The 22,164-nt window shown below is 55.2% G+C and overlaps 4 protein-coding genes across 11 annotated transcripts in view; 3 read left to right on the plus strand and 1 right to left on the minus strand.

The window, feature by feature from the left end:
• The window catches only part of LOC122378284 (leishmanolysin-like peptidase), a 31,997-nt gene extending 23,081 nt beyond the window's left edge, over positions 1–8,916 (plus strand). For 4 of the 7 annotated variants that reach the window (XM_043359158.1, XM_043359156.1, XM_043359157.1 and 1 more), the window contains 9 exons: positions 158–220; positions 591–714; positions 1,350–1,451; positions 1,834–2,021; positions 2,318–2,443; positions 2,743–2,909; positions 3,298–3,448; positions 3,800–3,932; positions 6,571–8,916. In XM_043359158.1, coding sequence (XP_043215093.1) covers positions 158–220; positions 591–714; positions 1,350–1,451; positions 1,834–2,021; positions 2,318–2,443; positions 2,743–2,909; positions 3,298–3,448; positions 3,800–3,932; positions 6,571–6,720 — 1,204 coding nt within the window. In that variant the 3' untranslated portion in view covers positions 6,721–8,916. The remainder of the gene's footprint in view (positions 1–157; positions 221–590; positions 715–1,349; positions 1,452–1,833; positions 2,022–2,317; positions 2,444–2,742; positions 2,910–3,297; positions 3,449–3,799; positions 3,933–6,570) is intronic. The other 3 variants (XM_043359161.1, XM_043359162.1, XM_043359159.1) reach the window with 1 other exon arrangement.
• LOC122378265 (ataxin-2 homolog) lies at positions 7,336–10,557 on the plus strand. The gene is made up of 3 exons (XM_043359130.1): positions 7,336–7,347; positions 9,324–10,156; positions 10,518–10,557. The coding sequence occupies exons 1-3, from the start codon at positions 7,336–7,338 to the stop codon at positions 10,555–10,557; spliced, it is 885 nt and encodes a 294-aa protein (XP_043215065.1).
• LOC122378285 (glutamyl-tRNA(Gln) amidotransferase subunit A, mitochondrial-like) lies at positions 9,036–22,163 on the minus strand. Of its 2 annotated transcripts, none has more exons than XM_043359163.1 (10): positions 22,020–22,163; positions 19,932–20,091; positions 19,400–19,595; positions 19,096–19,179; positions 18,714–18,833; positions 16,503–16,678; positions 15,821–16,029; positions 12,558–12,775; positions 11,825–12,030; positions 9,036–11,011 (listed from the first exon to the last, which is right to left on the minus strand). In XM_043359163.1, exons 1-10 carry the CDS (start codon positions 22,041–22,043, stop codon positions 10,854–10,856), a joined length of 1,551 nt encoding a protein of 516 aa, XP_043215098.1. In that variant the 5' UTR covers positions 22,044–22,163; the 3' UTR covers positions 9,036–10,853. The 2 variants fall into 2 exon arrangements, with proteins under 2 accessions (XP_043215098.1, XP_043215099.1); XM_043359164.1 differs by lacking the exon at positions 22,020–22,163 and adding an exon at positions 20,427–20,972.
• LOC122378287 lies at positions 13,610–15,136 on the plus strand. Its single transcript, XM_043359165.1, has 2 exons — positions 13,610–14,233; positions 14,474–15,136. Exons 1-2 carry the CDS (start codon positions 13,707–13,709, stop codon positions 14,631–14,633), a joined length of 687 nt encoding a protein of 228 aa, XP_043215100.1. The 5' UTR covers positions 13,610–13,706; the 3' UTR covers positions 14,634–15,136.
• Position 22,164: the final 1 nt, after the last annotated feature.

Below are 22,164 nucleotides of genomic sequence, written 5' to 3' on the forward strand. Positions count from 1 at the left end.
ACTATATGATTTGCAAACGTTTTTCTACCAGCTATCAAAATTTTATTTCCATATCTTTTACCAGTCTTGAGAAACCGACGTCAGAAAGTGTTACACTTATTCTGGCCCACCCTGTATACAGTTGCCTAACATTTCCTTTCATTTCTCCATGTCGCAGCTCCCAATTCCTGCATCCCGACAAAGTCCTGGAGTACCTGAAACAGATACTGGCCGGCAAAAGGTAAACTTAGGGTTCGTTGGCCGACTTGTTATTTTGATTATGGCTTGTCGCAGGCCGCGGCTCTACTTCTTGGCAGTATGTCAAGCATTACACGACCTGATAATTGAGTAATATTGGGCTGTTTGCAATTTGCATACACCTTGTCTCGATCATCACGATCGAAATCATTTGTCACAGTCGAAATCATTTCGCGGCCGGGTGGATGCTTTGCCTGTCATCCGGTCCATTATGCTCGTCCATCGTATTTACCTCAGCCATTTGACCTGGATGGCACTTCAGTAATCTGACCCTGGTTTACGGCCCGATGACCTGACGTGACCTTAGCCATCACCCCATTGACCTAACTAACCGTGCGATGTCTATGCCGCAGCCTGCAGGCCCGCCAGTGGTCGGACAAGATCATCAAGACGTTCCAGCGGCCCGGCTGGCTGACGGCCGAGGGTAACGTCACGCGCACAGTGCAGATGGTCGTCACGCCGCGGGTCGTCGAGGAGGTGCGTGGCAAGTTATGGGGTGTGATAGGACGGGACGAGACGAGATGGGATGGGAGGTGAATGGGACGGGACGGGACGGGACGGGACAGGACGGGATTGGAGAGGATAGGAGACGGTCAGGTAGGGTGGGAGCAGAAAACCATCTTTACGGTGAAAGTTGGTGTTTCAACTTTCAGCAATGGATTAGAGGCTGAGAGGTGTCGTTTTTGATAGGCAGTGTGCATTACTCATATGGGTTTTTCCTGATGTCATCCAGGAGCTGGACTCCCGGGTGTATAACTACTGTATGTAGGTGAGATGGCCATGATGATTTAGCTCTGCAAAGCATCCGGGAAAAGTACGTCGTGACGGTTGTATTAATGTGCCGGTTATAACAATCCCGTGAGAAACCCCTTCATTACGGCAGAATGTGAGGTTCGAGTGCTATCAGATCGGTATGGTAAACCAGCCATCTTCCACGTCACCCTCGGCTTCGGTCAGTGCGACAGTTGCGCTCATAGTTGGTGAGGAGTTGAGCTATGACCGTGTCTATGATATGCTCAGTCCCTGTCGGCGCCCGCTGGTGAGTGGGCTGAGCTATAACTATGTCTGTGTAGTGACTTACTGTGTTTGTAAATGTGTCTCGCTCGGTCCAGGTGCGGCGCCATTTCGACTGTCCGGAGCTGGAGGGTGCCGAGCTGGAGGACCAGGGAGAGGAGGGCACAGCGCTCACCCACTGGGAAAAGCGGCTCTTCGAGGTCAGTTCCTTGGAAGGCGACTGGAAGGGGCGAGTCTTTGAGGGCTGTCGCCGGCTTTGCGAACATAACTAGAGAGAATCAATTGTCATGACCTCGACAGAGTAATGCTGTATAATTTGCGCCGTGACGAGTTGACTCCCTTACATCACGCATTGATTTTACTGTTTAGTCGTAATTGAGCACTCATCCATCGCCTCACCGCGACGGTCTAACGCTCGGTCGTCTGGTCGTCCGTCCTTGCATCCACGAATTTGACGCATGAGCCGCCAACAATTGTACGTATGGATCTTATTCCCATCACATCACCCCCTTCCCCCCCCCCCCTGTATCGTTCTCCCACTATCACGCCCGGTATCTCGCCCCCTCCCTCGTCTATCCTCAGAACGAGGCGATGACGGGCACGCACACGCAGAACCCGGTGTACTCTCGGCTGACGCTGGCACTGATGGAGGACACCGGCTGGTACCTGCCCAACTACGAAATGGCCCAGCCGCTGCGCTGGGGGCGCGGCCTCGGCTGTCAGTTCGCCATGAACAGCTGCAAACACTGGATGGATATGCGCGCTGCCCGGTGAGTCGAACGGAGAGAGGAGAGCAGTGGAGGATGACGAGAGAGGAGTGAAGGATAGCGTGGGATGGAAGCAGGACAGGGTAGAGGAGACGGACAGCTGGATATGTTATCACATTGCATTGTGCAGCTATATTTATCGCTGCTATTATTGACGGATCGACTGCCTCTCACCACAGTCATTGTGATGCCTAACAAAATCGGATCACCGTGTTATGACGCACTCGTTGCCTAGGCGACGGTCATCCAACCGTACCAAACTCCGGCTGCCGTCAACAACCGCCTCTGTTTTCCGCCAGGAACGAGTCGCCGCACCCGTTCTGCAATAAGGTGAAGCGGGATCCGTTGGAGACGGAGTGTACGGAAGATCGCAACTCGGTGGCGCTGTGTAACCTGGTGCAGTACCAGGACCGCCTGCCGGCCAGGTCAGTCAGTGGGTGTGGGTGTGAGGGGGGGGGGGGGAGGTAACCTGGTGCAGTACCAGGACCGCCTGCCGGCCAGGTCAGTAAGAAATAGTACGGCATGGATGTAGCTTGCGTGAGTGACACGGCAACTCAATGCCAGTGTACTCGTGTCTCTTATTACCAGATCACGTCCGTGTATCGTCTCCCTTGGACGGTGTGTGCCAGACCTCTGACGGTGTACCATGTAACGTACCAGACCTCTGGCGGCATACCGGGTACCGTACACTAGACCTCTGACGTCATACGGCGTCCCGTTTCAGGTACCAGAACTTTGACTCGGTGCCACAGGTGCCCTCCTCCCGGACCGGCTACTACGGCGGCTCAGTGATCCTGGCCGACTACTGTCCCTACATCCAGGAGTTCACCTGGAAGTCAAACAACGTGATCGTGCGCGGCTCGCACTGCTCCTTCTCCGAGAACAACCCCGGTAGGTGACCGTCCCCGGCTCGCACTCCCGGCCCCGACACTGCGGACGTCCGCTGGCAGCCGGGCGGTAATGCGAGCGAACTTACACAGACATCCTGCTGTTGATTCTCATTCTGGAAGTGACATGAAGTGGATGCTTCGCTTCCGGCTTAATCGCATTCACACGAGCGGAATTTTGAAGTTAATATAGCTCACTGTTGCGTATTTCCCGCTCATGCATCATCGCCTTCTGTATATTACGTGCTCTGGACCGGTGGGCATATAAGCTGCAGTTCCATCAGCATTTCGGCTGTTTGCGCGCCCGTCGCGTTCGTGTTCTCTGGAGGGTGAAGCGGACGCGCTCTATGTGGCACCACCCAACCTGACACCCTCTCTATCGTTTCTGGCAGACGAGGACCGGAATTTCGCGCTGGAGGAGTACGCGGCCAGCAGCCGGTGCTTCGAGCACACCCGGCTATGGGAGGAGCGCACGTGCCACAAGGTGCGCCAGTGGCAGCACTGGGGCTCCGGCTGCTACCGGCACGCCTGTCTGGCCGGAAGGTGAGGATCGGGGACGCGGTCCGCTCCGCCGCGCCGCGACGGTGGGGAGGAGTTGAGGTGCGGGGCTGCCCGCCGGGTTGGGTATTGTCAACTTCAACGACCTTCATAGTTCATGGTATTTATTGCCGTTACTCGTCGCAGTTTTTGGTGGTTCAAATAATTTAATGGTGTTTCGATTTCTGATCTCTGATTTCCTGAGACCGATATTATTGTTCAAATGCTTTGCACGAGCAGCTATCTTCGTTCGACGAGGTGCATAGTGATGTCTCGATGGAGCTCAGCTTAGCTAGCGAGTAGCACTATATCAAGGCGCTGGCGTGACACGACTGCTTTATCGGTGTGCTGTTTCAGGGTGCACGTCACCGTGGCCAACCACACGTACACGTGCTTTCACGAAGGTCAGGAGATCGACATCAGCCTGCTGTCCAACTCGTGGCTGCACGTGGGCGCCATCCGGTGTCCGCGCTGCTCTCAGATCTGCCCGGTAGGTGTCCGCGCTGCTCTCAGATCTGCCCGGTAGGTGTCCGCGCTGCTCTCAGATCTGCCCGGTAGGTGTCCGCGCTGCTCTCAGATCTGCCCGGTAGGTGTCCGCGCTGCTCTCAGATCTGTCCGGTAGGTGTCCGCGCTGCTCTCAGATCTGCCCGGTAGGTGTCCGCGCTGCTCTCAGATCTGCCCGGTAGGTGTCCGCGCTGCTCTCAGATCTGCCCGGTAGGTGTCCGCGCTGCTCTCAGATCTGCCCGGTAGGTGTCCGCGCTGCTCTCAGATCTGCCCGGTAGGTGTCCGCGCTGCTCTCAGATCTGTCCGGTAGGTGTCCGCGCTGCTCTCAGATCTGTCCGGTAGGTGTCCGCGCTGCTCCCAGATCTGCCCGGTAGGTGTCCGCGCTGCTCTCAGATCTGTCCGGTAGGTGTCCGCGCTGCTCTCAGATCTGCCCGGTAGGTGTCCGCGCTGCTCTCAGATCTGCCCGGTAGGTGTCCGCGCTGCTCTCAGATCTGCCCGGTAGGTGTCCGCGCTGCTCTCAGATCTGCCCGGTAGGTGTCCGCGCTGCTCTCAGATCTGCCCGGTAGGTGTCCGCGCTGCTCTCAGATCTGTCCGGTAGGTGTCCGCGCTGCTCTCAGATCTGCCCGGTAGGTGTCCGCGCTGCTCTCAGATCTGTCCGGTAGGTGTCCGCGCTGCTCTCAGATCTGCCCGGTAGGTGTCCGCGCTGCTCTCAGATCTGCCCGGTAGGTGTCCGCGCTGCTCTCAGATCTGCCCGGTAGGTGTCCGCGCTGCTCTCAGATCTGCCCGGTAGGTGTCCGCGCTGCTCTCAGATCTGCCCGGTAGGTGTCCGCGCTGCTCTCAGATCTGCCCGGTAGGTGTCCGCGCTGCTCTCAGATCTGCCCGGTAGGTGTCCGCGCTGCTCACAGATCTGCCCGGTAGGTGTCCGCGCTGCTCTCAGATCTGCCCGGTAGGTGTCCGCGCTGCTCACAGATCTGCCCGGTAGGTGTCCGCGCTGCTCTCAGATCTGCCCGGTAGGTGTCCGCGCTGCTCTCAGATCTGCCCGGTAGGTGTCCGCGCTGCTCTCAGATCTGCCCGGTAGGTGTCCGCGCTGCTCTCAGATCTGCCCGGTAGGTGTCCGCGCTGCTCTCAGATCTGTCCGGTAGGTGTCCGCGCTGCTCTCAGATCTGCCCGGTAGGTGTCCGCGCTGCTCTCAGATCTGCCCGGTAGGTGTCCGCGCTGCTCTCAGATCTGCCCGGTAGGTGTCCGCGCTGCTCTCAGATCTGCCCGGTAGGTGTCCGCGCTGCTCTCAGATCTGCCCGGTAGGTGTCCGCGCTGCTCTCAGATCTGCCCGGTAGGTGTCCGCGCTGCTCTCAGATCTGCCCGGTAGGTGTCCGCGCTGCTCTCAGATCTGCCCGGTAGGTGTCCGCGCTGCTCTCAGATCTGTCCGGTAGGTGTCTGCGCTGCTCTCAGATCTGCCCGGTAGGTGTCCGCGCTGCTCTCAGATCTGCGTGTCCGCGCTGCTCTCAGATCTGCCCGGTAGGTGTCCGCGCTGCTCTCAGATCTGCCCGGTAGGTGTCCGCGCTGCTCTCAGATCTGCCCGGTAGGTGTCCGCGCTGCTCTCAGATCTGCCCGGTAGGTGTCCGCGCTGCTCTCAGATCTGCCCGGTAGGTGTCCGCGCTGCTCTCAGATCTGCCCGGTAGGTGTCCGCGCTGCTCTCAGATCTGCCCGGTAGGTGTCCGCGCTGCTCTCAGATCAGCCCGGTAGGTGTCCGCGCTGCTCTCAGATCTGCCCGGTAGGTGGCGCGCTGCTCTCAGATCTGCCCGGTAGGTGTCCGCGCTGCTCTCAGATCTGCCCGGTAGGTGTCCGCGCTGCTCTCAGATCTGTCCGGTAGGTGTCCGCGCTGCTCTCAGATCTGCCCGGTAGGTGTCCGCGCTGCTCTCAGATCTGTCCGGTAGGTGTCCGCGCTGCTCTCAGATCTGCCCGGTAGGTGTCCGCGCTGCTCTCAGATCTGCCCGGTAGGTGTCCGCGCTGCTCTCAGATCTGTCCGGTAGGTGTCCGCGCTGCTCTCAGATCTGCCCGGTAGGTGTCCGCGCTGCTCTCAGATCTGCCCGGTAGGTGTCCGCGCTGCTCTCAGATCTGCCCGGTAGGTGTCCGCGCTGCTCTCAGATCTGTCCGGTAGGTGTCCGCGCTGCTCTCAGATCTGCCCGGTAGGTGGCGCGCTGCTCTCAGATCTGCCCGGTAGGTGTCCGCGCTGCTCTCAGATCTGTCCGGTAGGTGTCCGCGCTGCTCTCAGATCTGTCCGGTAGGTGTCCGCGCTGCTCTCAGATCTGTCCGGTAGGTAGTGCAGAGGGACGTCTTGGGTTCTCTCCCCTGCCACCGCCGTTAACTCAGCGGTAGGCTCAGCCTCTGCGGCTGCAGCCGGGCTGGCTACGCATTGCCGACAGAATAGTTGTGTTAGGGTGTTTGTGGGCAGTGCACTGTTTCCTAAAGTCTAGCGTCTACGTAACAATTATCTTTGCACAAGTATGATCACTGCGGAGAACGGCCTTGTCGGCTGTGTCACCACTCACCATCTGTTGACCCGTCCCTCAGCCTGTGAGGTTCTGAGCTCCGCGTCTGACCGCGCGCCCCTATCTCCGCCGCAGGACATGGAGTGTAAGCCGGACCGGCCAGTGCCCGAGACGGTGCGCTACTACGCCGACAGTCTGCGCTGCGGCGCCGGCGCGCTGGCGGCCTCCGCCGCGGCGCCCGCCCTGCTGGCCGCCGCCTGGAGCCTGGCACTGGTATGGCAGTGACCGGGGCGGCCGTGAGGTCACAGACACCCATCCAGGCGCGACCGGCCGCCGTGAGGCCAATGACAAATCAAATCAGTGTGCGCCGGCCCCAGCGCTGGGCCCCAGGTCATCCGCTGGGCCCTGCGGAGGGCCCTGGGTCGTCCGCCGGGCCCTGCGGAGGATCCTGGGTCAGCCACCGGGCCCCAGCGTGGGGCCCTGGGTCGTCCGCCGGCCGGCAGTGCTCAGCTGCAGTCGGCTCAGAGGTACACGAGGGCAGCCAGTGACGGGTTATGCTATACCTACTCTGGTGCTCAGCTTGGACTATAATTGTAAAAGTCGCAAACATTGTTCAGTCATCGTAGGAACTTGATCAAGAACAGTCATCTCAGAGCTGAAGTAACAGGCATATCCTGGTTTTTGCATAGCAATTTATAAAGTTATGAAATCATATCATGCTCTTGCTTCGATAAAAATCGTACATTTTTAACCACATTTCACGTAAACAAAAAGGGATCGAGTTAGTTAAACCGTTCCTTTTCTATTGAGTTCCTGACTGGCTGTACCCTGCCGTGCATCTCGAGTCGGCTGCAGTGGCGGCCCAGCGCGTTTTATGTGATACCAGGGCACGAGATTGACATGTACTCGTCCGTATGGTGGATCGGCCCGCCGGCTGCCGGCCTCATTATTAGCCGTCGTCCGCCGGTGTTGTTGAATACTCAGAATATCGCTGTGTGTACCCGTGTCCATGAGCCCCGTCCCCTCGTCTCGCCGCGTCTCATTTCACCATTCCACTGTTCGTTTGTTTGTCCTCACCGTTCATACTCAGTCCCCCACCTCTGTTTCACATACACACTCCATCCCCGCACACTACCTCGTCGGCAGCTCTTTGCCACCTCCCCTCGCCCCGTCACCGCCCTGCCTATTTATTACTCACCACCCCCTCCCCACCTCGTACATGAGTCCCCTCGCCCGCCCAGCGACCTGCGGTCAGCCCTACCTGATGTCCTGTGGGATAGGTACTCAGTCTGCCAATCACCCACTGACCCTCACCTAGTTTCCGGCACCCTCTCCCAGCGCTAAACACGGTCATCCTGTGGCCAGCGGGCCAGGGTCGCCTCCAGGGCAGCTCGTCAGTCAGTCTGTCAGGTCATCATCAGTTCAGTCTATCAGTATATCCCCGGCTAGTACACATTGCTCGGCACGCATCAGAGGGAGGGTGCTGCACATTAGGACAGACGAAAAGGACACAGTCTCATTGGACCCGCGAGGGCTCAGCGAAAGAACTCCGCTAAATGAGAGTTGAAGACAATGATAGGTAATGTAAAACTATGTTGCACTGCTAGTTAATGCGTGTTAATGCGTGTTATTATTCGCCCATTTATATCCTTCAAATCGGTCATCTGTCCAAGCTTTTACAAGTCTTACGTCCGTAGCCGTGCAGTGGCCTAAACATTCCAAGGGCCTTTGTTTTCGCACGAATTGTCTATTTTCTGTTTTCATCCGTTTGACTATTGTTTGTTTATATGGCCAGTTCTCTCGAGAAATGCGGTCAGCATTGTTGTTCCTGGGCTTGTATATTCGCCCTGCCTGGCTGTCCATGACTGATATGTTTCGTAGGTATAATTCTGGTGGCTGATGGCGTCCACCATTGAAGCGCAGCTGCGCCACCTATGTCTGTACTCGGTCGTGATACCGGTTCATGATTCCATTCCACACTCGATTGAATGTAGAGCTTGGGAGCTGCCTCATCGACATTGAGCTGGAGGAAAAAAAACTGGGTTGCTTCAGTCATGACTGACAGTATATTGGCGGATGTTTTCCCGATCTAACGTTTTTTGAATCATCGGCGTCCAGCACTCTCCCAGTTCCACAGGCGCGTTCCGTTCCGTTCAATTCCGTTTCGACCACAGTGGCCCGCCTCCAGTCCAGTACAACCACCTGCCTCTGCTCCGGGCGGAAACTCCGTGAACCCACTCCGAGCTCCCGCTCCGGCGCTCCGCGCACCATCCTGTGATAGCTACCGTCGGCTGGTTCCGAGCCGGTCCGCGGCGCGGCGCCACCGTCGGCCCTGTCCCGCCCAGTTGAGTGCTTCCAGAGACGGCTCAGCGCCGCGGAGGATGCGCCCAGGCGCGCGCGTGTCCGCCGCCGAGTGTAGTGCTGCTCGTCATGTTTATGCGTCCGTCGAAGCGAGATCAAATACAGTGTGCGTGTCACCAAGCTCTCCGGGTTTGGTTTTCGGTTTAACGGTTGACAGGCAGACTAGTCACTGAAATTACTTCATATCTACACGGGTGTCAGAAAACTTAGGTGCGTGTCTGAGGGTAAAAACGACAATGGTGTACATCACAACACTGTTTATTGCGCACAAATTAGCTATAAATACGACTAACGCACATAATCACTACCCGTCATCATCCAGGGTCCCAGTAGCACCGGACCAGCGGACAAACGGGTCGATTGACTGAGCGACTGGCTGACAGGACTGACGATACCCTGACTGACTGACTGACGAGCTGCCCGACCGAGACTGACCCACTGGCGACTATCTCTGAACACGGCCCGGCCGTCTGACCGGGGCCGTCCGATCCAGACCGATCACCCCACACGCTGCCCGCTCTTCACAGTCGGCCAACGATCCGTCAGCCGGCGCGGCGCCGTCGGAGGAGAGCGGCTGGCCGCCGGAGCAGGCGGCGGAGTCGCTCCAGTCGCTGGAGCCGCTGCTGGCGCGACGATGGGCCACCGACGGACCGCAGACCACCGGCGGACACGGGACCTTCCCGCCGCCGGGACCGGCGAAACACCAGTTTCAGCCGCTGCAGCCGACCGACCAGCCCCCGCAGCAGACGGAGCAGCAGACAGAGCAGCATATTCAGTCTCCGGAGCCGAGTAACCAGTCTCCAGAGCAGCATTTTCAGTCCCTGGAGCCGACTGACCAGTCTCTGGGCCAGGCAGACCTCAACTATCAGTTGCTGCAGCCGGCTGACGAACAGTTCCAGCCATTGAAACAGGCGGACCTTCAGTTCCGGCCTCTGAAGCAGGGAGACCAGTTTCAGTCCCTGGAACCGACGGACTATCCGCTTCAGGCATTGGATCAGGCAGAACACCCATATCAGTTCCAGACCACGAGAGACGCTGGTTTCCAGTTTCATCCTCTGGAGCTGACCGAGCAATATCTGGCCGCCACTAGCAGTGGGATGTTCCAGCCACTACCGACGGCTCCAGAGACCCTCCAGCCGCCGGTCACTGGCGGTGATTCTCTGACTGAGCCGATGCTGACCCCACCTCCGACCCCGGAGCCGCCGACCTCTGCCGACCGGAATACCGTCCTCCCGCCCAGTGTGGCAGGAGGGGGTGCCGAGCGCATCCCGCTCCCTGCTGTCGAGGGGACCGGGCAGCCGCCAGCGACAGCCATGTGGCAGCCGGGACCGCCGCCGGCCGGCGAGCGGGAAACGCTCCAGTCGGCGGCAGACACGCTACAGCCACTGGCGACCATAGAGACGGTGTTACAGCCGCTGCCGACCAGCTATGGCACTTTCATGCCGGTGTCTTTTACGCGAGAAACATTCGAGTCACCACCATCTAGTGAAGATCGCTTTCTGCCACTGCCAACCACGCAGGAAACATTCAGGCCCCTGTTGGACACGGAGACATTGCAGTCACGCTCGACAGCCCAGGATAAGTTCAGACCGCTCACAGACAACCATCAGTACTTCTACCAACCAGTCAGGTCTTCAGGTCCAGGCACCACGCAAACACAGCCACACAGCGACGAAAACGTCTTCCTCCCTCAGGCGGCACCCACCCACGTTTCCTTTCAGTCGCCGTCCGTGGTCGGCCAGGGCGGTTTCCAGCCGGTGACAGCGGCCAGCGCCGGCAGCGCTCAGCGCCCGCCGTCCGCCGCGCCGGCTCTGTTCCGTCCGCCGCCGACCGTCAGCGGGGGCTCGTTCCGGCCGTTGTACCAGCAGCCCGAGCCGACGGCCGGGCCCGCTCCGCTATCGCACCGGGCGCGGGGCCGGCGGCCGGCGCCGTGGCCAGCCGAGGAGCCGGCCTCCTCCTCTGCCCGGCTGTGGAGTCCGCCGGAGCGGAGGCACACGCTGCGCCCGCCGCCGCTGGAGTGGGGCTCGTTCCGGCCGCTGCCGCCGGCCGGCCGGCCGTCAGTCGATGACGCATAGCCGCGGGAAGCGGACGGCCCTCTCCAGCCAGTGGGCAGTCTGCAGCAGCTGCTGCTCGCCGAACATGGGAGCCATTAGCTGCAGAGAGACGGGCAGGCCGCGGGACGATAGCCGCACCGGCACCGTCACCGCTGGAACACCTGGAACACAACCACACACACAGTCAACGCCGGAACACCTGTAGCAGCCAGTCACAAGCACGGTCACCGCCAAAACGCGTGTAACACACACAAGGGGCTCACAGTCACAGGCACACAATACTGATATACACACAAACACAGCAGGAAGACTTCGATAGGTGGACAAGTGCCATCACACTAAGCAATATTGAAACGTTCAACGCTGCAGCTCACCGAATACTCATTGTGAATTCATGAATCAATTTATTGGTAGTGTCTGACGGGTGTGGTGTGCAAATGCAGTACCTCCTCAAATGCCTGGGGAGACTGCAGCAAATTCGGACCCTACGTCGTCTACCAGTGTGCGGCGTTAGTTACAAGCAAAAGACACGTATTTCAGGTTAGTTATGACGTACAGTATTAGTGCCAGTTCTGTCAGCCCAACGTTGATATTCTGTGGCATTTAGCTATTTATTTATTTATTGACGTTTGTTATTTATGATGTTAGTATTTTTAATAAAACGTTATTGGAATTAAAGCCTGTTTTCGTTGAGTCCAGACTTCGCCTAAAAACGCCGCTCCAGACCCGCTGGGCTGATGGTTGTGGTACAAAAATGCGCCAGATTTACCCCAGACGGGCGGACGTCCGTCCAGCAACCATCGCCTCGCGGCCTGCGGACTCAGCCCAAGTCGGTCCCACCGGTAGGCAAGTCCTGGCTGACGGCCGGCCGAACTGCTCCCCAAGTCCCCGCCAGCCGACTGACCAGCTGAGCTCCGGCCGCCAGCCGTTTGAACGGACTGCCCCCGAGAGGCCCAGTCGCCGTCCTTACTGACCTGCCATGTTGGCCGGCTGCGTGCAGTAGTCGAGCGCGGCGGTGTTGGTGCGGCTATCACGCTGCGTGAACTCCGAGTACCGGTGGCCGTCCGACAGGGTGACCGGAGCGAGCAGCAGGTCACAGCCGGACCGCCAGGCGCGCTCAAAGTCGGCGGCGATCAGCCGGCGTATCCGCATCGCCTGCATCACATAGTCCTCGTAGTGTCTGTGGACGAGACGGGCGTCAGATGGATGGCAGGGACTCCGGCAGCACGTACACATTCATAGTATCTGCGGAATGGCGGTGGGAGTCGCGGAGGGCCGAAGACGGGACGGAGTGAAGGGGGTCAGGGCATCAGGGAGGGTGGGGAGAGGATCTACAAAACAGCCAGCGATAACGTAAAGTGAGAGATTCGATACAAACGGCGCAATCATTCGGACGCCCTGGGGAACTGTGAAGCGAACTGAAATCTGAATAGGCACTCGTATGTGACAAAAATGACCTAGCGGCACTCAACGACGCATACACATAACGAGCCAATCACTTCAATCGACGACCCTCTGGTTTCTAACCTCCTTGAATAGACGACCCTCGGGTTTCTACCATCATCACTGTTCGCCAACTACTCATCCCCAACATGTATAGCTATCGACGGCAGGTGGCACCACCCACAACGCCTTCTTGTATCTCGCAGCTGTTACCAGACACGCTAGGTCAGAAGCCGCTTCCCGACCCGGCCGGCACCCGTTCACCTCCTGAGAAGGAAGTAGTTTCCGGCCAGCACCCGGCCGCGCACCACCTCGTTGAAGGCGGCGCGCCGCGAGTCGGCGAACATGGCCTCCGTGGAGGCGTTCTCGCCGGAGCGGTGGCCGAACTCGACGCCGTCGTAGCGGGCCATGTTGCTGGCCACCTCGACGGCGTTCAGCAGCGAGTAGACGGCGATCGAGTGCTGCGTGTGCGGCAGGCTCACCTGAAACCGGGCGAGGGGCTGATGTGGGGAACAAACGGTGTTGTTTGTTGGGCTTAAGGGTGTATCGACGGCGGGTCATCAAGCGTAAAACCAAACAGTGTTGGTTCAATAAGAGGGGCCTCAGGAGCTGGGGCCTGATGAAATATGAGTCACTGTCGGTATCGAAAATCGATGAAGCAGGAAAAACAGCCCTTTCGTTAACTCTGTTCCAAGCAACGCCCGGGATGTGAAAGATGTTAATAACGACGTAATTCACTACCACAGATAGGATATTACGGGTGTTAGGACTAAGAGCAGCAGGCATACAATGAGGTGCGTAAGCACAGTCCTGTACGTTCCCATCTGTGGGCTTACGACATACGGCGTAGGTACTGGAACCGCCACCACTGGTAAACCAAAACTAGCTGTTCGCACCATTAACTTCAATTCCACATAACAAGTGTGACGTGAATGTAAAAAATTGCGATGCATATTATTCCATCCTAGCTTATTTTTTAATTACACGAAATACGATAATATAGCCATGATATAGCCATGATAACGAAGATGACATCGAATAAGTCTACCCAAATAACTGCTGACGTCCCCAACCTTGCAGTCCACACGTTCAGTCAGTCAGCGTCGCCATGAACTGACCACAGACCGTCTCCGACACCGCCCCCCCCCCTCACCATCGGTGCCTCCCCCCTCAACGCCCCCCCCCCCCGAGAGCGACGTTGGCCGCCAATCTGGCCGGCCGCCCCCGGCCCCTGTCGGCCCGGCCGTCGTATCGATCTCCCCGGCGCGCAGACCGTCCAGACGCAGCCTCCGCTCCTCTCGGCCGCCGGGGTCAGTCGGCTGGGTGGTCTGACCGGAGGCCGGCAGGTGTGTCCCGCCGGCGCTGCTGACCGCTCTAAGTAGTGCCGGGCGGCGGTCGGCCCTCGGCGGCCCGATGCCGTCCCCCGCGCCGCTGCGTCTGCCCGAGCCGGCCAGCCTGCTGCACATCCCGTGGGGCCGGTACCCGCTCTGCGACCACCTCCTGCCCGCCGGCGGCTCCAGCATGGCCCGGCTCGTGCGATGCACCTGCAAGCACTACGGCGACTTCTGCGCCGGCGGCGGCTCCCTCGGCTCGTCGACCGCCGACCAGCTGCTGGAGCGCGCTCGGCTCGGCAGCCAGCTGCTGCGCGTCATCTCGGACGTCGAGTACAGCGACCCGCATCTGCCCAAGCCGGCGCCGCCGGACCGCGAGAGCGCGTTCTCGTTCCTGCTGCGCACTGTAGCCGTGGTGGTGTTCGGCTCTCTGGCGGCGCTCGTCGGCCTCATCTTCTTCACGATGGCCATGACGCGGCTCTGCGTGGAGGGGCCGTGCTGCGACGACGAGGACTCCCAGACGGCGGCGGGGGAGGACAGGCAGCCGCCGGCGACTCTAATCACCGCCTCCAGCCCGCCGTCAGCGCCCTCACCGCCAGCACGCAGCAGGTCAGTCAACACACGGCGTGCCGGTTAACGGGGGCAGAGGCGCTCTTCTACTGTTTCCCTATACAGGAGCGTACATACATTACAGAGGCCGATTTCTCTATCGATACGTCATTAAAATAAGCAATCAATACCCACGATAGAGCGCTTGCGACAGCCGACATAAGCTCCCTCCCAGTCCCCATGGCCCGCTCAGCCGCGGCCAGTGTGACCTCTAACCCATTGTCGGTGCACCCTCCCCAGGGAGCTCCAACCGGCCGCGGCGGTGGCGGTGGTAGCGCCGGCGGGTCACTCTCCGCGCCGCGACAGCCCGCCGCCGTACCCGGGTCGGCGACAGGCGCGAGCCCAGGAGGAGGAGCCACCACCCTCCTACCGGGAGGTGTGCGAGGTGATCCACTGCTGACCGGCACCGGCGCGCGCTGGACCATCGCACCGCGGGGATGAACGGGTGAACAGGGTATTGTCTGACTGTAGGATATTGATCTGACCCTAGTATCAATGGCGGTGGGACAGAAGAGCAATGGACTCCCAGTGTATATATCCCACGTATTTTGCTTCATCGTTACACTACAAAGTCTGATTAGACGTCTGATATACCGACATATTTTGTAAGGCATATGACGCTCCGTCAGTCCCGCTGTATACGACCATCAAAAACAGTGCCAATCAGACTCAGATGAGACCATAACCAGCTAGATTACGTTCCCTACGCAGTGAGGCGTCCCACATGTAATCATGACCGAAGGTGTATCATCATGGTCCCTCCCGCCCGGCGTTATACTAATGGCATGCGACACACACGCTCACCGTTTATCAGTCATCACATGCGATTAGGGCACCAACATGTGCGGTGGTGATAGTGAAAACCAACTGTTAAGTGTAAATACACGGTGCCACGCAAACAAACGCGTATTCCTTGTTCATATACCAGTTGTCTGTACCTATATGTGCATTGATAATGCACAATGTAACTTGACAAAATGTGTTGGCAAACTAGTTGTGAAGATACACACACACACAAAAACTCGGTGTTATAACTACAACGAACGTCATTCTCCAGGAGCCCTGTGGAGCTCACAGCGCTGGCACGGTATGCCCAGAGTGCGTTCCTCGTACCAAAAGCTGCAGACAAACTATGGGGCCAATAACACGTCGTGTGACGGCGGCTGCGACTGAGTACGAAATGTGTACGGATGACACCGCTGCGGGTGGTCAGAGCTCGGTATCACAGGGAAAGGAGTGCTGAATGTTATTGCCAGACACAGCACACGTAATGATCGATAGGTCACCGGCCATTGACGGTAAGACAGTGTGCGTATTTAATGCAGTCATGCTGTGATTACTGTGGGATACCATCGACATGAACACTCCCTGCCCAGTGCAAGTCTGGCTATCGCTGTGTGGAAGGCAGTGTCTGACAGGTACTCCGTACCACGGTATGCCCTGGTAAGAGTGTCCGTGGCAAGACATCCCCGTATTTCGACATGCCCTGGTGTGTCTGTGACAGGCTGCTAGCCGCCCGCCGATATCACGATACCTACATATGTGAGTGTCTCTGTGTTGGTGTCCGTGCAGCCCTCTTTTCCTTACCTGGGTGACGGTGGCGCCGGCCGCCGACAGTCGCTCGGCCGTCTCCTCCCAGGCCTGCAGCACCTCCTGCTCCATACCGGGGCAGTGGTACTCCACGGGTAACCCCACGCGCAGGCCGCGCACCGTCCCGGCGCCGTCACTGAGTGAGACCGGCGTGCGCCGCTCCGGGACGCACGTCGAGTCCAGCGGGTCAGGAGCAGAGAGCAAGTCTGACGGGGATGGGGTACAGCCGGTCAGTTAAGGGGCGCTGGGTGAGGTACAGAACGACAGCAGGTCTGAGGGTGACAACCGCCAGTCAGTGAACGAGAGAGCGTTGAGAGCTGGGGTACAGGCCGACATCAAGTCCGAGGGGACTCCGTTGTTGGTTAGTGAATGGCCACTGAGTGGCAACCGAGGTATAACAGGTCTTCTGATAGATGATGTATCGCCGATAACAGATAATTATGGATGGAAGGCAACAGATGCGAATTATCTACACAAGACTAAGAGACATTTATGTTGTTATTAACCTCAGGACGATTTACGGCCTTGATGTCCAGCTCGTACAATATCGTTCGCAGCACAAACACGGGTTACCACAATAGGGAGGCTCAAACACTTCATGAGCTCACCCACTGGGGCCGAACTTCGCGCAGACTGATCACACTGCTAACCCACACCCTCCAGCCGAGTGCTCACTCACTGAAGACGAGCGCGACGTCGGCGACCGAGCGCGCCATCAGGCCGGGCACGTCCATCGAGTTCACCAGAGGGATCAGGCCGTGACGGGAGAGTAGGCCGTAGGAGGGCTTCAGGCCGACCAGGCCGCAGAGCGCCGCAGGGTTCCGCACCGAGCCGCCCGTGTCAGAGCCCAGGGACCTGTGAGGAAGGGGACGGCAGGAGTCACAGAGCTGCCCAGAGACCTGGGGAAAGGGGAGGGGGGACACCGAGCCGCCCGTGTCAGAGCCAAGGGACCTGGGGGGGGAGGGTCACAGAGCTGCCCGGAGACTTGTCCCAAAATTTGTCGATTTGGGTGGGAAATGACATCCAAAGGAAATTCATTTTCCACTCACCACCAATTTTTAAGAACAATTTTCCACTCCCAACCAAGAAAACCTAGATTTTTTTACCTCTAGAAAGAGCGGTTGTGTGAATGCCCGGTTTAGCATCAAACATTCTACATACATCCTACAGGGTGTTTCACTAAAAGTGTCAAAAAGTAAATGCCTATTAAAGTTATATAAAATATGCTAATCACGTGGTCGCGCACGTGGCTTGGTTGCAAATTTTTGGACATTTATGCTTTGTCCATTTAAGATATATTTTTCACTCATACGGAGCGAGGGCAGGAGGCCAAAGTTACTAGTCGTTTTTTTCCTTATGCAGAACAAGAACAGGTTATTTACACCTCAACAGGAGGGGTGAATTACACTTACCTTTGGTGCCCTCAGAAACATTGAAACCGTATGCCGACTTTTCAGGAAGCGTTTTATTCTCTCACCTCGCTACGTTCCAGATTATAAAAGGTTCAAAGGGCTTCTTGAGAGGTTTAAAAGGGTTCCTTCGATGCCGGTCGCAGTCCAAAAAAGACGGGGTCCCCCACCTCTCGGCGGAAACCGTTGAAAAGGTCAGGGTCTTTTTGAGGGTCTTTGAAGATAACAAGAAGCTAATTTCAACATCAGAAATAGTCAAGGCCTTACAAGTTATCAAAAACAGCCACTATAATGGCTGTAACCACCAGGAACTGGCTGGATTAGAAGTTCCTGCACCGAAAAATCAGCTGCCTCGCCGCCCGCCTCTGGCCAGCGCAAAGCCCCGATCTGTCACCGTTTTACTTCTGGTTTTGGTCAGTAGCTCTCGCAGAGCTGAGGAAGACTCAAGTCGCATCACTTCGGGAGCTGAAGAGCACCATTCAAGGCTTTACCGACAGTCTGGACGCTGAAGATGAAAACGGGCTGTGAGGCACCTCCGGACACGTGCCGAAACGGTGCATCAAAAGAAGGGGCGGATATGTGGAATAGGTTTGAGTGACGGTGCTATCGTTTTTATATATTCAAATGTCCAACAATTGCGGATGAAATGGTATGCAAATTTCCGTAGAAAACATTGTTATTATGTGCATTATGACCTTTTACTTTTTGACACTTTTAGTGAAACACCCTGTAGAATAAAATCCATGTTTTATGGCGTTTCTCACTCTTTTTGGATCTAATCAAATCAGCAGTTTTCCACTCTCTCCCCTCTTTTTGGTGGGTAATTTTCCCCTCTGACACCCCAGACAAAACTCAATTTTGGGACACTGCTTGAGGAAGGGAGGAAGGGTCCATAGAGCCGCCTATGTCAGAGCCCAGTGACCTGAGGGGGACATGGGTCACAGAGCTGCCAAGAGACCTGGGGAGGGAGGTCCTGCATATCCGCCTGTCAGAACCCAGTGACCCGAGGTGAGGGGGGGGGGGGGGCAGGGGCCACAGAGCTGCCCAGAGATCTGAGGAGGGGAGGGTCCACAGAGCCCGCCGTGTCAGAACACAGCCAAAGCCCTGTGGAGGAGTGAGGGCACGTCCTGGTCGCTTGTATCTAGCCCAGAGAGCTGCCGTGAGGGGAGAGGAGCCGCGATTCACTTCTAGCCCAGTCTGGGACATGCATTGTGCAAATAAGGAAAACGAATTTTCGAATCAAGTACAATGCGAGCTGATCCTAAGTCAATCGGCATTGGAGGGATTGCAATGATGTTAAGAAGTCTGAAATAGAAACACAAATCAGACAGATGAAAAGATGATTATTGACTATTGAGTAGCGTACGAATTGGTTTGTTGAAGCTGGAAAGACACAGTAAGCTCATTACGAGTCAGCTACATATAAATATAGCTAACCCAATTTCAACATTCAAAATTACCACGTGCAACTTGTAATTTACACAAAGCTTGCTCCGGATGCAACGGCGACAGCGCTGCCCCCTGAGCTCCCACCGGGGATGTAGAAGTCCGCAGCATCGTCACTAGGTGGCAGTGGTGGGTCGTCGGCGCTGTCAGACTCCCTGAAACAGCCGAGCGATCGACGTCAACTGCAGAAAAACAGCTAGTGTCTCGCATAACTACCACTGACTGATACCTAGAGTGCGAGTCAAATGTCACATGATATTCACGTCCTTATGGCATCGATTCAGGGAAGAATCAATTAATGTACCGAATTGTTCACTTTCTTCCTAAAACACAGTAGGCACCTAACTCAATGCGAGCAGTCCCAGCAGCGTGCCTCCCTCCGTGAAACTTGAGGGCACTCAGGCCAGCCCAACTCACCCAGATGAGGGCAGCAGTTTGTACTTGACGTTGGAGCCCCATACGTTCTTGGTCGGGCCAAAGTAGCTGTCCGTCGTACCAACTCTGTAACAGGGCGATCGGATGAATGGAATGTCATCCACAGCCGTGAGCAACTAGCAGAGCGTAGCAGTCATTAGAAATGACACATCAATATCATACGCGCAAGAAGAGGGATCCAGAAGGAATTAAATAAACACACTTCTGATACAGACCATAGACACAGACCGCATAGACACCCAGACACAGACCGCATGATATTCAATGTCATGGCCGCCCGTCTCACCCCATGGCGAACTCGTCCAGGTTGGTTTTGCCGACGAGTACGGCACCGGCCGCCAGCAGCCGCTGTACCACCGTGGCCGTGTACGGCGGCCGAAACCCGGCCAGCATCCGCGAGCCGCAGGTCGTCAGCGCGCCCTCCACGCAGTAATTGTCCTTCACCGACACCGGCACGCCGTCCAGCGGGCCCAGCGACTGGCCTGGTGGTGGAACAGCGGATAGACTAGTGAGGCGGAGCTGTCTGTGTTTGGGACTAGGTACAATTTAATAATGGTAAAACTCAGACCAGACATTCAGTTAAAACTGCATAAATCTACACAATTTTAGTACATGCCTGTACTGAACCATTTAATAACTTAAAGAATGGACCTGGAGGCCAATCATTTGCTTAAGATTATCAAACAATGCTGAAAGGCATCTTTCATTGGCAATTGCATACATCAGAGAAAAAAGAGCTATGTTCGGAAGTCGAAACAAGCACCTTTGCATAATCTTAAGTACCCTCCCCAGTAAGGCGAACCCAGCGTTTACCCCACCTTTGTGTCGCCTCTGGTCGGCCTGTGCTGCCTGCCTGCGAGCCATCTGACCGGTGACTGTGATGAAAGCATTCAGGTCTTGAGTGTTCTCTGCCCTGGCCAGGCATCGCTCAGTCAGCTCTGCTGAGGTCACTTCACCAGCTACCAGGCGTGCAGATACCTGACACAGATGACAGAACCATGGTGATCAGATTGATTTTTTAGGATGAGTGTCATGCTGATTGAGCATACCAATCAGTTGTTATCTGTAAAGACTCATTGCTTTTTGTTAAAATACTGTCATAAAGGTGAAGTGACATATTCAATCTACATAAACAAGGGTGAAGGGCAATCTATCAGAATGAATTGTTACACATTAGGCGTCATTCAGGCACAAATGTGAAAATTAGCAGCAATATTCGGTAAATGTCAAGTTTACGTCCTAAGCACATTTCAATGATATTTCTTTCATAATCTTACATATTTTGACATGCTGAATCCAAAAATCATACTTACATGTCTCGCAAGAACAAAATTATCACCAATACACTAAGCAATTACACCTTCCCACAACACACGATCAAAACAAATCGAGAGGAAATTGAAAGTGTCCAGCGTTGCCATTTGTGAAAAATATTTTGTCTTTTTTTAATGTCGAGAAATAAAAACATTCAATATATTATAAAAATAGATAGGAAATATGTAAAAAATATTTATTTAAAAAGAAATATTATTATTAGAAATAGAATAGCAAAACAACAAAGGGGAAATGTTGGGAACCGGGGTTATTGGGTGGGGAGGGTTAGAAAAACAGGGAAATGTTGGGGATCGGGGTTCATGGGTGGGGGAGAGAAAAAATGAAAATGACGTCATAGGGAAATGTCGGGAACCGGGGTTTGTGGGGAGGGGATGGAGAAAAATACGATAAGAATGGTTACAATATTTGGGAAATTTTAGGAATCGGGGTTCTTGCCTCAAATCTAATTGTTACCTAACCTAACCTTACCTGACTTGACCTAACCTAACCTAACCTAACCTAACCTAACCTAACCTAACCTAACCTAACCTAACCTAACCTAACCTAACCTAACCTAACCTAACCTAACCTAACCTAACCTAACCTAACCTAACCTAACCTAACCTACTGATTTTTGCCTACCGGGGATAAGGAAAAAGTTGCTTGCAGGAATAGATTGCAGGCAAGAGTAAATCAAATATTTTTAGGTTAAGTGGTCATGCATCAGGCTTCAGGCCTTCGGCCTGAAGCCAGATACATAACCACTTAACCTAAAAATATTTGATTTACTCTTGCCTGTAATCTCTCCTAAGGCATTGCCTTCGGCACTGCGCTGCTTCGCCGCGAGAAATATTATGACGTCATTATTCACAGTTGAATAGCAACTGTTAGATATCATTCTTGATTTTGGCCAACTTTGCACAAGTAATCGCCCCCCAGTTCTCAGGATTTTCCTTTCCTCCCCCCCCCAGCCAATAACCCCGGTTCCCAACATTTCCCCTTTGTTGTTTTGCTATTCTATTTCTAATAATAATATTTCTTTTTAAATAAATATTTTTTACATATTTCCTATTTATTTTTATAATATATTGAATGTTTTTATTTCTCGACATTAAAAAAGGACAAAATATTTTTCACAAATGGCAAGGCTGGACACTTTCAATTTCCTCTCGATTTGTTTTGATCGTGTGTTGTGGGAAGGTGTAATTGCTTAGTGTATTGGTGATAATTTTGTTCTTGCGAGACATGTAAGTATGATTTTTGGATTCAGCACGTCAAAATACGTAGGAATGTGAAACAATTATCATTGATATGTGCTTAGGACGTAAACTTGACATATACCCAATAATCATTGTGCTATTCAGTCAATCCGCTTTGTCAACATCCATCCATGCTGCCAGCTGCATTTCTCAGCCTGATCAGAGTAGGAGTCGGGACTGACTTCAAAAAAGTTCATTAATCCCTATAACAAAAACGTAATTCAAGCAGACCTTCTTAGTGTCACGGATAAAAATCAAAAGTTAATCCTTATTCCTTACATTTTCAAAGTAGGTCCTAATACAAATAATGAACATAACAAGATGGGTACTTACCTGTCTCAAGCTGCTACAGAGCATTCTTATTTACACTGTGTACCTTTAAGAAAACAGAATGAAACAATTTATTTATCTCATTGTTGTATTTATCTAGGTTCAACCTTTCGGCTTCAAAAATGTGAATGAAGCTGGTGGGCATGTA

This window comes from Amphibalanus amphitrite, unplaced genomic scaffold (genome assembly GCF_019059575.1).
Source record: "Amphibalanus amphitrite isolate SeventyFive unplaced genomic scaffold, NRLGWU_Aamphi_draft 000057F_arrow, whole genome shotgun sequence".
Taxonomy (NCBI): domain Eukaryota; kingdom Metazoa; phylum Arthropoda; class Thecostraca; order Balanomorpha; family Balanidae; genus Amphibalanus; species Amphibalanus amphitrite.